The sequence below is a fragment of the Rutilus rutilus genome (genome assembly GCF_951802725.1).
Source record: "Rutilus rutilus genome assembly, chromosome: 15".
In the NCBI taxonomy this organism is placed as follows: Eukaryota; Metazoa; Chordata; class Actinopteri; order Cypriniformes; family Leuciscidae; genus Rutilus; species Rutilus rutilus.
This window is the reverse complement of record NC_140220.1, coordinates 10,278,214-10,294,299: the sequence shown is the minus strand read 5'-3', so window position 1 is coordinate 10,294,299 and position 16,086 is coordinate 10,278,214. Positions and strand designations below refer to the sequence as shown.

Sequence of the window (16,086 nt, the reverse complement as noted above, 5' to 3'; positions counted from 1 at the left end):
GCTGCTGTACACAAAAGCCATTTAATTTCACACATATAAAAATATGTTTTAGTGCAACCTTACATGTATTGATACTTCACATCATTCAGACCTAAAGTGTCCAAAAAGACGGTAAATTGCATTTATTACAAAGCGGGGTACACAAAAATCGATATATATTTACATGTCTTCCTGTTTAATGCTTATAAGAATATAAGCAAAAAGTAAAGAAAAGGCACACACATCTGTACATTTTTTAAAAGTACCAGACGAAGTCCATAAGCAATTTTGGTCAGGCTCATATATAAGTTAATATATATATATATATATATATATATATATATATATATATATATATATATATATATAATATGTATTCTTTGAAACTTTAAATAAGAAAGTAATTATAGTTGAGATAGCAAACCATGTTATAAAAGGCATGCTATACATGTACATTGAAACCACGGAATCAGTTCACTTGTTTTTTCGAGACTGATTTTGTGTGTGTGCACATGGATGTACATTTGTAAATATAAAATTTGTGTTAGCATAATTTACCACTCTCCCTTCTACCTTGTTCACCTGTTGTTAATAGCGTCCTTTAAATCTTTGCCTTTCTTTATGGTCGCTGGCCTCTTTTCACGGCCCTGTTGGCCAGACACTCGCTCTGCTGTCTCTGTGTTGTAGAGAGTGGGATGGCTTGCTGTGGGAGTCTTTGATGTGGCAGACATACTGCTCTCTGCTCTGGAGTGTAGGGGGTGACTGATCTCTGAGCTGCAATAGTGCTGCGCTCTCTGCGCACAGTCTTGCTGAGCTGCGGGTGAGTGAGATAATGTGTGCTGATGGTAAGGATCAACGGGAGCTGACAATTTCTCGGGGGTTTCCTCAGAGGCGATGCACAGCGACGCAATTGCCTTAGTGCATGTTTGGATGCACTCTTCTTGCTTGCTTTCCTTGTCAGACATGTCAGTGCTGTCCTCTCGTGACTTTTGTGAGGAAGGTGATGGAGCCTTGGGGGACATGGATTTTTCATGGGGTTGAGGTGAGTCTTCTGGTCCTCTGCTGGAGGGCCCTCTTCCCTCAGAAAGGTGGTAGGACACCTCACTGGTGCTGGACTCTTCCGAGGTGCTCTTCTGCAGGGGAAGGCGTGTAGGGTGGGGGTGACCTGTGACAGAAGCAGGCACAGAATGGACCATCTGGATGCCGCCAATGGGTATCATGGAGAACGGAGTGCGGATCTGTTGCTGGGAGTGCAGGGGAAGGTGGCTAAATAATCCCTGGTGGATGCTGGAGGCATCTGTGTTGCGAGCATCCCCTTGAAGATAAGATGTCTTTCGCTGGTCCTAAACAGTTGGAAGACATGGTTCATTTACATTGCATATTGTCAAAATTCCACAAAAAAGCAGTGTTCAAATAAATCCTTGTGAAGCTAAATTCACGTTAGATGATAAGAGTAGCAAAGAATTCTTGAAATACTTATGCTGCTTATCTGGGGCCTGTTTCACAGTTATTTAAACTGGACCTCTTGGAAAGTATGGAAAATTTAACAAGACCACAAAGAACAAAAACAACAGTTGCCAATAAAAAGGGCCAAGCTTAGATAATAGACCTTGTTCATTTGTCTTATTATCCCCCTAGCTTCATGGTAACAAGACAGGTAGCATTGAAATGAATTACTACACTGCATACACTGTATGGGCACTGCAGTTTCCCATTTTCTCCAGAGGGTTCTTAATTAACTACTGTAGTACACAGTATAAATAGAAATGCTCCATTCTGTTGTATGATGGCAATTTGTTAGTTGGGCCCTGTTTGAGACATAACTGGCTACCACTGCAATTGTCCACAATTATCTTGCAATTGTATACTTGAGCCTTCTATATTTCATTGAGAATCCAACATATACTGAATTTGGCATATTAATATTATTATTATTATTATTATATTACTAATTTTGAACAGCAATGACTTTTTATCCCTAAAGTGAAAACTCGCCAAAGTAATTTTGAGATGGACTGGATATGGTTGCCTAGCTAGTGCACTGTTTACTGCTATATTAATTTTCTAAAGCAAATTAAATGTGAAAAACAGTTCAGTAATGACTGGAGCTATAATGTTTTAACTGTTTATGAGGCATATATAATAACTTACCATCTCCAATTCTGCATGGCCCTTGGTCTTTTGGCTTAATGATATCATCTCTGCATGTGGACTGGGGCTGAGCGCCCATTGGCCACTTTGATAATGGAGAGCCCTCCTGGGGGACACAGGTCTGATCATGCCCCTGCGGCTTCTGGGAGAAAGTCTACCCGAGAGATCCCTTCCTGGGGATGTCGGCCGTCCTGTCTGGGAGATGGGAGAGAGATGTCCTCTAGGAGAAAGGTCCCTCCTTGGTGACAGATCCCTTCTATAAACATCCCGCCTGGGGGAGATATGCCTAAGGGGAGATGCTTCTCGCCTTGGTGACAAACGGCCACGTGGGGAGAGGTCCCTTCGAGGGGACAGATACCGCCTAGAGGAAGGTGAGCTTTCTCGAAGAGGGGAGGAATCACAGCCTGGTGAAGACAGGCGGGAGCAGGAGAAGTCAAAGGAGGATGAGCTGTGTTCCAGGTCTTCATCCATAGAGCTAGGCACATCCAGTCTGTTTTTGTGATCTTCACCCAGAGCCCCTTGAAGGAGCTTCTGGTATTCAGCCATCTGGGCCTCTCCAGCTTTCTCACTGGGTGCCATGAGTTGGGTGATCTGAATACTGGGCAGACTAGTGAAATAAGTGAAAAGAGGCTGTTTGGAGACGGAGGCCAGAGGCTCTGGGGTGGATTCTTGTGAAGCAGCGACAGTAATGGAGTGTGAGGGGATGGCACATGGCTGTGGGCTGGTGCTTCGAGACCGTGTTTTCGGTGTTGAATCCCCATCATACTCGTCATCGTCATCCTCGTCTTCATCAACTTCATCACCATCCTCTTCAGCACCCTCTGAGTCATCAGCGTCAGAGAATTGGTGCTCTGCCATTATCTCTGACATGCCCATCTTCTCTGATGCTCTTTGGACCTCTTCAGTGGTGTCTGGGAAAAAATTTAAGAAATGAAAAAATGCACAGTTTCTCAAATGACTTCCACAGGTCAACATTGTTTGAGGTGTGGTGAAATCAAATAGCGTTTAATTTATTCATTTGAACAAAAATGCATAAATATTGGCCTAAAAATGCTACTGGGTTTCTTTGCCCCTTGTGCTCAAAATGAGGACATTTTAAGTTATTTAAAACTGGCAGAAATGGCGTACTGGTACTACTTTCAGCTTGAAATATATTGCAATGTTGGGTCCTCCTCTCAATAAAATCATACCTGGTTCTTCTGCCTCCGCCTCATCCACAGATGTCACTGACACACCAAGCTCTAAGCACTTTTTCATGTGAGCTTTTGACTTCATATGTTTCGTAAGGTTTCCTGAAAACAGATTTTAAAGTGTTTGAATTGCTTGCATTGGCATACCCAAAATTATGTCTAACCCTCAATTTATTCTAATAAAATAGAACAGAGATCTTATGGTGTTCAGTGTGGTACAGCCATTTTTTTTTTTTACATTTCTTAAAATGTATATGAATCATGGTTTTATTCAAACTATAAGACACTATGTGTGTATTTGTATGTGTTGTTATTGGAAATGGATAAGGATAAGAAAACCCACCTTTTGTTTTAAAAGCAAAGTTGCAAAACTTGCAGACATATGGCCTGACATCTGTGTGTGTGCGAATATGTTTCTTCAGCATGCTCGGCTTTTTGCAGCGTATCCCGCACTCCTCACAGATGTACTTTCCCCGGCCTCGGCCACGCACATAAACATAGTCTTCATTGGATTTGTACCTGAAATAAAAACAAAGGCAAGGGTTATTAAAATTATTGGAAGGTATCAAATATATTGGTGAATGTTGCTGATGAGGAATGAAATTACACACATCAAAAAGCTCATGTTATATATTTGGAAGGTATGATTATTTTATTTTCACAGCTGTATCGATTTAAGTTTTTGCTCCAGCACATGATAATATTATATAGAGCAGCAAATATTTTAAAAGCATGAGTTTCATTTTAAATATATATCAAAGGCACGTGCATGTACAGAATACGTGTGTAATCTATATTATGATACAAAAACACAAAACAATAATATTACTAAGAATCAAATAACGCTATCTAATAAATACCATGTTGTAGTCATGGACATTTCAGCTGCTTCAGTTTTAACCGATTTAGGCACCATTAAATTAATTTGTATGTTGATAGATGTTGGATTCCTCAGCTCCTAATATTTGTTTCCCAGCAGTATTAAAATTTTATTGGATTTTAGAAAAGGGGGAGTCTCATCTTCTATAAAGAACACTCAGATAGATGTTCAAAAATAACCATACATCTTCACATACCCTCCTTCAAAGATTTTGATGCGAGTGGGTTCAGCCTGCTTTGAAGAAGCTTCTTTTTCTCCGTGGTCCTCTTTTCCCCTGTCTCTTGAGCTAATTCCCTTCATTTTCTTCCCAAACTTTCCAACATCAAACTGTATAAGCTCAGGCTTCAACTGGAATTGTAAACAGAAAACAGGCATAAAACATAAGCAACAAGTTGGTAGGTGCATTTTCTTGTCATTAATTTTTAATTATTATCTGAGAAATTAAAAAATGAGCAACCGGCAAATTTAATGTTTTGACAATAACAAATTATATCAATAATTACAATGGTATGCATTCCCTAAAATTATATGTGAGAACTAAATAATAGGGAAAATTTGCTGAAATGTGTATTGTTTCTTTAACTTTATATAGTTGTTTTAGGTTGGGCTGACCCAACATGAGTCATAGTGAACTCACCCATCCATAATTTGCTAGCAAAATATATAACATTTCCTAATTTTACAGTTTGCAAGTTGTATATTAAATTTTTTTACACAATATATCACTCTATTATCGGTCTATACAAATTACTTTTTAAATGCTTTAAAATGGGCATTTATTCACAAAAATCAATATAATTAAATGTATATGGTTATGTATAAATATATATTTTTTTCAATTAAATTTGAATTACTTAAAAAAACAACTGTTCTTGTATATTTTAGGAAAGTCAGGACTACCTGCTCAAACTTCTGTTTCCACCGGAGGGATGAAACAAGTTTTCCAGTGCCAGGTTGATGCATAGCAGCCATTGTATACATCTCTGTGTTATTCCTCTGTTTAGACCGAAGAAGTGCCAGGGTGGCCTTGGTGCTGAGGTTGAGTGGGTTGGGGTTGTAAGAGCTGACACACCAAGAACCATACACAGAGGTTAGGGGAGTTGTATGTGCGTAATTTGGCTTGGTATAATTTAAGAAGCACCAACTGACACTAGTTGGTGTGCGAAGACTTGGGAATTGAAAAAACTGATGGACATCTGCCAAGTCAGTGAGTAGGAGAGTGCTACCAACAGCTCCACCACCCTGATTGGCAGCTAGCTGCACCAGCATGTTTACTGGGAACTTGTTACCCATGTTCTGCTTTGATTCTTCTGGAGAATCACTTGAGGAAATTACTGATTGTGGGCTTGAGCTTGCCTCTGGGGTAGATTCATCTATATCAAGCTCTTCTGGGGAATCTGCTCTGCTAGCCACATTTGTAATAATTTGCAAGGGTGGAATGAAGTTGTCTTTTGGAGGCACATCAGGTAAATGAGGTGCAGATGGGTACCCAAGGAATTTAGATGACAAGAAATCAGTGGGAGGAGATGAGGACATCCTCTCTTGTTCATCTATGGAGTCATCTCTCGTTGAAAATTCAGGTTTGGGGGACTTATCATCTTTCGGTGCACAAGAATTGCTCAGCTCAACTGCACTAAGCTCTTTCACTATCTGTCCATACATCCTCTCTTCCTTGACCCGTTTCTGTTGTTTGGTTTCAATAAAAAGCTCAAGACTGCTAGCTGGCGACAACATTCTCTTACTCCCCCCGATACTAGAGGAAGCATCTGTAGTAGAGATGGTTCCTGACGTCAGAGACAAAGGAATTCCTGTATTAAGGCTCCCAGGTAAATATTCAGGAACTTTCCATATTGGAAAATTTAAGGACCCTTCTGAATGTCCTAATATTTTGGATAAATTGATGCCAACTTGGTGCTTTGATGCAGTGCCTGTAAGTGAAGCTGTCGACATATTGTCTGTGCATACAACTCTGATAGAATTTGTGCTCTGAGCATGACTGACAAGAATTTGTGAAACACTTGTATACATAACACTACTATACGATGGCACATTGGTCTGGATCCTGACTGGGACCAGCATTCCAGGGAGTGATGGTTGTGAACCTGCACTTTGAGTAGCAAAGATAGGCTGAACTTGTTGTAAGAAGCTTGTAGTCAGCACTTTAGATGACAAGACCCCAAGCTGCTGTGGGGAGGCTCTTGAGGGATATGGATAGTTGTGACTTGCCCCATCGGTTTTTGAGTCTGTTTGCACTTGAATTTGATGAGGAGGTTGGTATGGTTTCTGTAGAATGGGCTGTAGATTTGGCTGTTTGATATGTAGTTTCTGTAACTGATGTGTCTGGAATGCCAGGTGCTGCTTGTTTCTTTGTTTTGATTCAGGATGCCAGAGCATTGGCTGAAATGGCAAAAAGGGTGAGGTTGCCAGGTTGCTCTGAAGTGAAGAGTGTTGAATTATATCCTGGGTCATGTGCTCATGCACTGAATGCTCACTATCTGATGAAAGCTGTGCAGGCAAACGAGGAGCGTTCTGGAAAAGATCCTCAGATTGGCTGTCCTCACTGATGCTTTGTTGCAGCAAGTGATGCGATCCTAGAACTGACTGTGTAGCTCTTCTGGGTCTTGCCATATCACTAGTTACACAATAGGATGTACCAATTAAAGCAGCTTGAGAAACGTGGTCAGAATGCTCTTGTTTGATATTCAACTCTGAGATTGGCTCTTGAACCACTACTTCAGGATAGACACTGAGAGATGCCTGTCTAACTAGGTAACCTCGTCTACGCTCCTTCATAGCTGAAGCACTTGCGTATACTTCTCCTTGTCTTGAACCGGTTGAAAGACTTCCATAATCAAATGACTTACTACGTATTTCTGGTACTTCAGTGGGCAAAGCACAGGGTGCCTGCTCTGATGAGGAGCGTCGCATCTCTCTTTGATGATGGCCTGGTATAGACAGAGAATGGCCACTACCTGGAACAGTTAAGTACTCAGACTGCTTAGCAAAGTCATCTTGTTTAGTTGGGGACACAGATTTGATGCTTTCCTCTCTGTCAAATGACATTGAAAAACTTGAGCTATGAGATAAGTTACTATCTTGACTAGGGCTTCTTGAAAGGCTAGTACAAGTGGACTCAAAGCTTGACTCCCCAGAAGAGTGCTCCATATCTGCGAGACGCAGACGTTTCTTCTTTGGGGGTAGCTTCTCTGCAGGAAGCTGGGACAATGTTTCACTCCTTTGGGGCCACTGAAATTCCTCAACATGTTTCTCTGGTTCTTTCACTGGTACTTCAGGTTCTTTTTCTGGTTTGTCAGGCTCTTCTGTAACTCTTATTTCAGGCACTTGAATGTTGGGTTGTCGTACAAGTTTGTGAGGCATATGATACAATGGGTTAGAAGAGAAAGATCCATGCTCATTGTCACCCTGCTGCTGATGTTCCATGCTTTCTGATCTATGATGAGATTCAGGGCTCTGCACATCATCAATGTTGTCTGTGTCTGATTGCTCAGAAAGATGTCCAGCATGCTTATCTGGCTGATAAAATGGATGTTCAATTGATTCAGTCTTCTCAAATGAGTTTGGCCTGCTCAGCGAATTAGTATGTTGAATGACAGATATTACATTTCCAACAGTCTTTGTGTCTGAATCTTGAACAAGTACCACATCCTCTGGAGTTATACATGAGCCTCTGTCAAAACTGTCTGATGGACTGTGTGCTCTAAACATGGATCCCTTACTAGCAGGAGCAGCCTTGGCAGAATCTTGACTTCCTTGTCTTAGGTCATAGTCCCCTGTCATTTCAGTAGAGCCACTCCGACTGCCATCATCTTGTCCAAGGCAATCTTCCTCTTCACCAACACTCTTTTTCATGCGCCGTTTTCTTGTGGCGAACTCTGTCATTCCCACCTTTGTACCATATGAAGTGTATGCTGTACGTACTTCTGGGCAAGCCATTTCTGAGCCAGAGCCTTTAAATTCTGGCATCAAAGACCCCCTCTCTCCCATTTTTAGACCTGTGACCTTCCCATAGTTCTCAGACTCTCCATGCCCTTCTTGGGCAGAGTGTTCAAAGGCACCCTGTCTCCTTAACCTCTTCAAACCCACAGCTGCTGTGTAAAAGACGTCATCTTGGGTCATCATCTCATCAAATGAGTGACTCCCTCTTAGACTTGGTGGGACATTGAGGTTGGTAGGGGAAGGTGTTGGCATTGAGTTGCTTCTAATAAGTGGCCCTGAATCGGAGGGTGCTTCAAGAAGACCTGTGTTAGTTTGACAAGAGCCAACATGATAATGCTTTGGGTCACATCCAGCAACTAATTCTGCACAATCACTTTGATAAAATACATGACCCTCTGATATCTTTCCCATGGCCAACTCCTGCATGGCACTAGACTGGTTGATATTAGTGTCTTGACTAGCAATAGCTACCATCCCAACTGTGACTGATTGTCTAGATCTGGAGTTGGTTCTGTGGTACCAAGTTCTTCCAAACATTATCTCTTCATATGTCTTTACATTGGTGTTGGGTGGACTGATCTGCTGTTCAGCACTCTCTGAGCGGGAAAAATAGCCAGAATCAGTGCTACCTTTGCTGTGGGGGCTTAAGAGATTTTGTGACTGCTCTGAATCCTGGTCTTTTTTCTCAGTGAGTCTTAAGGCAAGTCTCTGTTTAACTGTATGAGACTCATCTCCTCTGCCCATCTGTCCACCAATAACTGAACCTTTAATGTCTGTAAACTGGGGACAATCTGTGGCAGGTGATGGAACCCCTTGTTTTGGAACAATTAAGATAGGCACTTTCATAGATGCCACGGACAGTTCCTCTGCTGGGTCTGCATATGCTGGTCCCCTTTCCATTTGGCTCTTGTCAGACTCGAATGATATCTGTGGGCTACGTTTTTCAGGGAACATTGCCCCTTCTGCAGTTTCTTCATCAGTGTCTGTGCTTTGTTCACCGTCAGAGTGTGCTTCTGCTTCCCCAACTGAAGATGCCTGATCAGTGTCTGTTCGAGTTGCTAGCTCAGAGAATGGAACAAGTCCTGCTTTGATAGCATGAGCATGAGACTTTCTATGTTTATACAAATTACTCTTGGTTTTGAATGAGAAACCACATGGAACACAGGGATAAGGACGCTCCCCTGTGTGGGACCGGATGTGTTTTTTGAGCACACTGGGTTTAGCACATGCCCTGCCACAGTAGTGACATATGTACTTTCCTGGCTTCTTGGGTTTTTGTTCCTTCTTATGACTTTCATCTGGCTGCTCAGGTCCAGATTGGGAAAACTGGCCAAAACCAGCTGGAGACTTCTGACGGGGAAATACTCCATGAGAGCGGGAGTGAACAGGAAACATATCATCTGGTGGCAGAGATTGCAGTTGACCAGAGAAAGGCCAGGCATGGGCCTCTAACCCAGGTTGTGGCTTTGCACCTCCAAGGAAAGGCTCTTGCGGGTATGAATGTGGCAATTGGTAGGAGTAAGGCCGAGGGAAAACCTGTTGAAATTGACTGTCTTGTGATGAGTGTGTCACTGCAGATGACATCAGCTTTCCAGAGCTAAACTTTTGAGTTGAGCTTGCAAGGCTTGTCCCACTTGTAAGACTTTGCTCACGATGTGAGTGTCTTTTAACATCTGGATCTGCGAAGGTACTTCTTTTCGTTACAGCAGAAGGCTCAGAGACCCATTTTCTTTGTAAGAGGTTCTTGTCCCGTTGCTCCTTGGTGCATTTTTGGCCAATGGCAGGTTCATGTGGCTCCATTTTTATTAGTACTTCAATGGGGTTTCTTAAGATGGGTGTTTGCTAAATTTCATTCATGTACGCTGTCATGCCAGATGAGTTACTTAAGTGACTCCTAAATAAAAGGTCCTTCCACTTCCATAGTTCAAGTGTCGCTCCACTTTAAAATGTAAATTATGTCCCTCTGTGACAATCAGGCCAGTATCTTTCCATCACTCATTTCAGCAGTCCATCCACTTTTTGTTTCATCCAAGCTTGTTCCTCTTCTGTTAAAAGACCTCTGATGTTTCAGTATCTATAAGAGAAAAATAAAATAAAACCAAAGTTTAAATATTGCTTTTAAGACAAAGATTCTAAATGTATTAAAGTAAACACTGCATTTAACACTACTACCTTAAGATTTTGAAAGTTGATATCTAAAAAAGCTGGGGGGAAATCATACTATGTCTGAACAAAACAGTACGGTGGTTGATCATGTGACTCTTGCTCATCACACTACAATTACATCTTGCTTTCTTGTTTTATTTATTTCAGTTTGATATCCAGGCAGCTGCACAGATGTGCACTTCTTGCCTAGCAAGTGTGTCGAGAGTTTTCAATGAACTGATGCAGAGGAGCTGCCACCTCCCTCTGCTCGTGAGTCATCATTAACAACCTTGCCCACTCATTTCCTAAAGTGACACAAACATATAAAAATAGCCCAAGGAATGCAAATGACATTCGAAGTAGTGTGGGTGGGTGTTTAAAGGGCAAACTCTAAGCATTTTCTTCCTTAAGAGTTTTCTAAGCTTTTAAAAACATTAACACTGTGAACACTTAAGGACAAAGGTGGGAGCATTACAGACCAAAATACAGCGCCAATATACAATACAACTTTGGACAACTTTTTGGACAACTTTACAGTAGTAAAAGCAATAAATAGAACATAAATGTGTTTTTAAAGGGAAGACACTGTGTGAAGTGTATCTTAATCTCAGGCTCATTCTGATTGCAACAGACAGCGCTGCCTGAGTATGAGTGAGGAAACTGTGTGACGCTGGTGTCTGGAAGCACTAAAAATAGCAGGGCAGAAAAACCACTGGTATTTATAGCACTTGAAACATTAACTTTTGGTTCATTTTGTTTTCATATTTCTTCCATGCCTGACACAGGAAAATATGTGTTCACAAACCAAGACAAACCATGAGTTGAACTCCTCAGTTGTTGTTAAAAACAGTGATTTTAAATGTATAGCAGCCTTGTCAGGCATTGTTTCCTACAACAAAATTTCTGCCAAATTATATATATTAGTGAGGCTTTTAGAACATGGACACAGGAACTACAGATACTACTGACACGCCTAAAAGAACATAGATATAGCTGATGTCACTTTAAGACCTACTGCAAGGATCCAATATATTGACATACATCTGGTCTTCTCCCAAATGTTTACGTTCAAGACAAAACCGACACAACATTTTTTGACATAATTCATGTACAATAAGCCACGACTAACAGGTGCTTTTTTTTTTTGCTTGATCTATGGGTGTGTGTCAACTGTCAAGACAGTACTGCAGTCAATAATGCATTCTATTTTGCTGTTTATTGCACTTGACTTTTTTTTAACATCATGCACTTTATTTTCTCATTCATGCTTGTTTTAATCACTCTAAAGTGTCAATCAATTTAAGTAGTACTGCGCTGCACAGATATTTACCAATATAAATAATATAGAAAAACCTCTATCGATAGAAATTTTATATCGTTGCTGTGATACATATCGTCATACCATCCACCCCTATTGCTCATGAAAATGATGGATTTTGTGGTGGCGAGATATCTACTGAATGAATTGGATAATCTATGTTTTTAAGGGAGGTTAAAAATATTTTGAATCACATTTTTAAGAGTCAAATGGATGTGCTTACAATTTGAGAGCACATGTGTGGGACACACTGTGAAGAGGATAAGAGCAGTGCCTCCATTCACAGGAAATCCATCAGAATTTGGAATAGCATGACTAAGTCATATTATATAAACCAAAAGAGGTTACAAAAATCTAACATGACATGAAGTTCTCTGCTACTGTGACCCTGTGAATCTACAGTATGCCCTGTTCTACACACATAGCTCAAAACATATTTTTCAACCACCCCATGTTGTTAGATGGTTATGAAACTTGTTTATACCCAAAGATTATTGTGATCCTTGCATGGCTGAGATCAGTACGCTGCTGTCTGCCATGCCACTCATCTTCCTGCCCCATTTTAACATACAAAGTTGTAGGAGGTTTGTAGCCTGGGGCCACAGCAAGACCTCCACACTGGATACACAATACCGGTATAATAAAGAACATAAAAACTTTTATGAGGACACTTGCTCATGAATAAAAATACACCACCTAATCTAATGCAAGGATTATGCATTTTACAGTTCTGCTGTCAGATTCCAGTGAGAGGATTAACATCAGTCTTCTCAAAGTCTGTTTGTCAAGGAGTGCTGCATGGTGCTACAGTCCTAAAAGGATTTGGAGAGGCATTATGTCATATTCTAAGCCATTTGGATATCCTTTTCAGCTGAAGGGAGACTCCCTGTCTTTTTTAAGTGCCATTGAATTTAAAGCCATTATGCAGTGGAAATGCTTAATCTCCCAGAAGTTCAGCACAGGACACCATCAGGAAACAAATAAATATATAAATGAACAATTATATAAAGAATAAAATAGAAGCAGACCTAAAAAATAAATGAAAAGGGTATTTCGCCAAAGTATGTTCTTAAAATATTCTGAGTCATACTCTTTAATAGTGATTGTGATTATCAGCTGCCTGGCTGTTTAGCTCCTGCCAAAGTTGCAGGATTATAGCAATAAATAACAAGAGTAATTCAGTCAAGCTTGTCCATTTACCGCTCCTCACTTTTAAAGGGATGGTTTTGCAGTCCAAAGCCCTTATGGTGTGATATGTTGGTTTAAGTACAAAGATCTGAAAATTCAGTAGTTCAAATGACTCAAAGAATTAGGAAATATGTATGTGACTGTTGTTTACATACTTAAACTAATGGACTCTTTGGAGGCAGACAGTGTTACTAGATCATGTAGTTCACTGAGGTGCACCTGGACACTGAGCGGTATGTTCCAGAGATTGGGTTCCACCCTTTGTCTACTCCCCCATGACATCACAGCCATGATGCTGGGGAGGTACACAAGCCAGATCTCATTTCGAGTCCAAAGTGGGACAATTTTTGTTCCTTGTAGGACAGACACTGAATAATTCAACAAGCTGCTAATTGTTTCAATTCAGTGGTTATAGAGGTTATAGTGACAAATTCCTACTGCTAAAGAAATGGTGGTCAATTCCTTAAACTTTGTTTTGCACCTTATTTGTATTTGTCTTGTTGTCATGCATCTAAATTTTGCTTACACCTTGCTTGGTTGTCTCAAGAGGAACTTTACTGCCATAAGGGAATTTCAAGTGTGCACGAATACCACTACTCTTGCAGAGGAGGAGAGGTTGCTGAGTTGATTTTCCATGGCTCTTGTTCCAGCTATCCCAACTCATTAGTGATGGAGGCAACTTTTACTACTCCAACTGAGCTTTATCATGTGGCACAGAGCAGATGAGAATGAGTCTGAAAATAGATTGAAGTATGGACACCACAATAAAGTCTTCTGTTTTAAAGGAACTGGCACATGTCTATTCAAAGCAATTATTCAAGCAACCTCGACTGCATGCTGGAAGGATCTCAATTGCTGTTCTTTTATTTAACTTCCTATAACTGAATAAATCCACCGTCCATTTGCTCAAATAAAGGAAATTTCTTTGACAATCCTGAATTATGGCCCACTAATGCTATCCTCACATTACCTTTTCCTTCACTCGCACAGAATTTTCGTCTTTGCAGTTTATCTCAGCTCCCCGCAAGATTCACCTTTTGCTAATCCAGCAACTTTTACGGTGTGATTTTGGTCTGTGTTAGCAGGACCAGAGGATGTATCACCCAAATGTGTGTGAGTCAGCCCCCTGGAGTGTCATACTGACTCCTCATTAAGACTCCAAAGTTGAATCTTGGGCAGGCGACTCATCCAACTCCACATGCAGCCGGGTGAGAGGCCAGTGCAGAGACACAGGCCTGCTAAAATCATGTCCAGATGGTCAGCATAGGGGAGTTCTACACATCGGCAATATCACAATCACATTCCAAGGGCACAGGGCTTCCATAACTCGCTGCTCAACAATAGCTACAATGCCTTCAAAGCCTTCTGAAAGTAGGAAATAGGAGGATCGATAGGAGTTTATAAAAATACAGCCGTACTTGCAGTTCAGACAAGGGCTCTCACAATGTCAGATTTTTCACTACATGATTATCATGGCCAAAATAATTCGATAAAGATATATTGCGATATCGATATAGAAAATATATAAAACATTTTCAAAAATTCATCTTTACTTTGTTTCTTTTGTGTGTGTTTTTAACACCGTAGCATACAAAAGCAACAATTACACTTAATGGCAACTAGTTTGAAATAACTTCCTTCTGTGAACTGATGTGGCTTTTTATCACAGAATGGAGCAAAAATAATTTTTATGTCGATTGGCATTACATTATTAATATATATTATCCTTATGCAAATACCTGAGATGGCTTGAACAACATAGATGTCGCAATGGTGTGTTAATTCATGTTTAATCAGTGTGCATTTTATTCAGCTACAGCGTGCTATATCTAAGTGTCTTGTCCATATTAGGGTTTTCCTGGAAGTTTTATTACTGCTGTGAGTCTCACTTGTGGATTTATTGCGCAATTATGCCATCCGGCGTCGATTATGAATGAAACAGACCTTACATGTGAGAGTTTAATCATATTTTAATTATTATGGTTAAACATTATTTAACCATATTGCTCATATTGCCTGTTTTGGGTAAAAATAGATTTAAAAAATACTGCTCTCTAAAGATATTTGAAGTAAAGCCACGAATAAGCCATACGTTTTAATCCAAATCAGCACACTTTTGGACTAAAAGCCCTGAGGGATGTAAGTTTCATAAAAACACAGAAAGGCATCAGCAGTTAACAGGTTAATGCAACATTTTGCATTTCAGGACTAGCAAAATAATTGCAACTTTATGTACTCTATGTACAGTGGCTAAATCTGCAAGATAGCGGCGGTGGGTGAACAGGTTGGTAGTAGGGGGGTAACCCTTTGTTGATCAGCAAGTCCTGCTGACTGGGGTGATTAACAGGTCAGAGTCCAAAAAAAGTCCACAGTGGCATTCTAACTTTCTTGGAGTGCGAGTATAGCGCTGCATATCCTGTCATATCCGACTACATGCTTTTACACAGTAGTAGTAGCAGCTACGCACTGTGTCTGCTTGTGTTTTACGACAAGTGGCAACCAGCGTTAAGTTGCAATACCGCCACCTACTGTACGTTGGGATGTCGATACTGGTGCTGGATTGTATATATAATCATATGTGTACTATTCGTTTTAAATATTACGGTTAATGCCAATACCGGTATATTGCGACACCCCTAATTAACATGATAACAATATTAAATTCAGACAGATAAACCAGTCTTTGAAAGCTATATGGAGCAGAGGAAAAAGCCATTAAAGCACAGGGGAAGTATTTTTAAAACTATTTACAGGAGAGCCTGAACATTTATGTGTGCACTGGAGAGAGAAAGCATGCGTGGGAAGCATCTACAGCCATCTCGAGACGGGGTGAGGAGAGTGGGTGACTGTTCCTGTGTGGGTGGAGAAGGCATGAATACCATGCAGGGTTATGGTGTTGATGAATTGCGTTATGAAAGGGGCTTCAGTTACACAACTCAGCCCATCCAATTCTTTGCCTGTGTGGGCCGAGAGGGATGGCAGAGCTGCTGTGATCCGTGCGCAGCCGGAAACGAGGTGCATACAACCCTTCAAGACATTTGGTCGAATGTGTAATTATCTAGCAGCTGTGATGCCAGCGACTCAGCGAGAGTGAGAGAGTGAATGTACCGGAAAAATCAAGCATCAACAGACTCACATTCATGGAAATGATGGGCAATTCTTTCATAAGGACAATATCACGGCATAAAGAAGAGGGAGAAAACGCTCACTGGCTCTGATTAGTTTTGAGATACGGCAGCGGAAAGGACACATTATCCATTAGCTTGTCATTATAATCA

At 40.8% G+C, this 16,086-nt stretch overlaps 1 protein-coding gene across 3 annotated transcripts in view; it reads right to left on the bottom strand.

Moving 5' to 3' along the window:
- Positions 1 to 330: 330 nt before the first annotated feature.
- The window catches only part of hivep2a (HIVEP zinc finger 2a), a 70,425-nt gene continuing 54,669 nt past the window's right edge, over positions 331 to 16,086 (bottom strand). For all 3 annotated transcript variants that reach the window (XM_084433031.1, XM_084433030.1, XM_084433032.1), the window contains 6 exons: positions 5,101 to 10,231; positions 4,397 to 4,548; positions 3,664 to 3,839; positions 3,321 to 3,422; positions 2,131 to 3,041; positions 331 to 1,322 (listed from right to left, as the gene is read on the bottom strand). In XM_084433031.1, the coding sequence (XP_084289157.1) occupies positions 558 to 1,322; positions 2,131 to 3,041; positions 3,321 to 3,422; positions 3,664 to 3,839; positions 4,397 to 4,548; positions 5,101 to 9,957 (6,963 nt within the window). In that variant the 5' untranslated portion in view covers positions 9,958 to 10,231 and the 3' untranslated portion in view covers positions 331 to 557. The remainder of the gene's footprint in view (positions 1,323 to 2,130; positions 3,042 to 3,320; positions 3,423 to 3,663; positions 3,840 to 4,396; positions 4,549 to 5,100; positions 10,232 to 16,086) is intronic.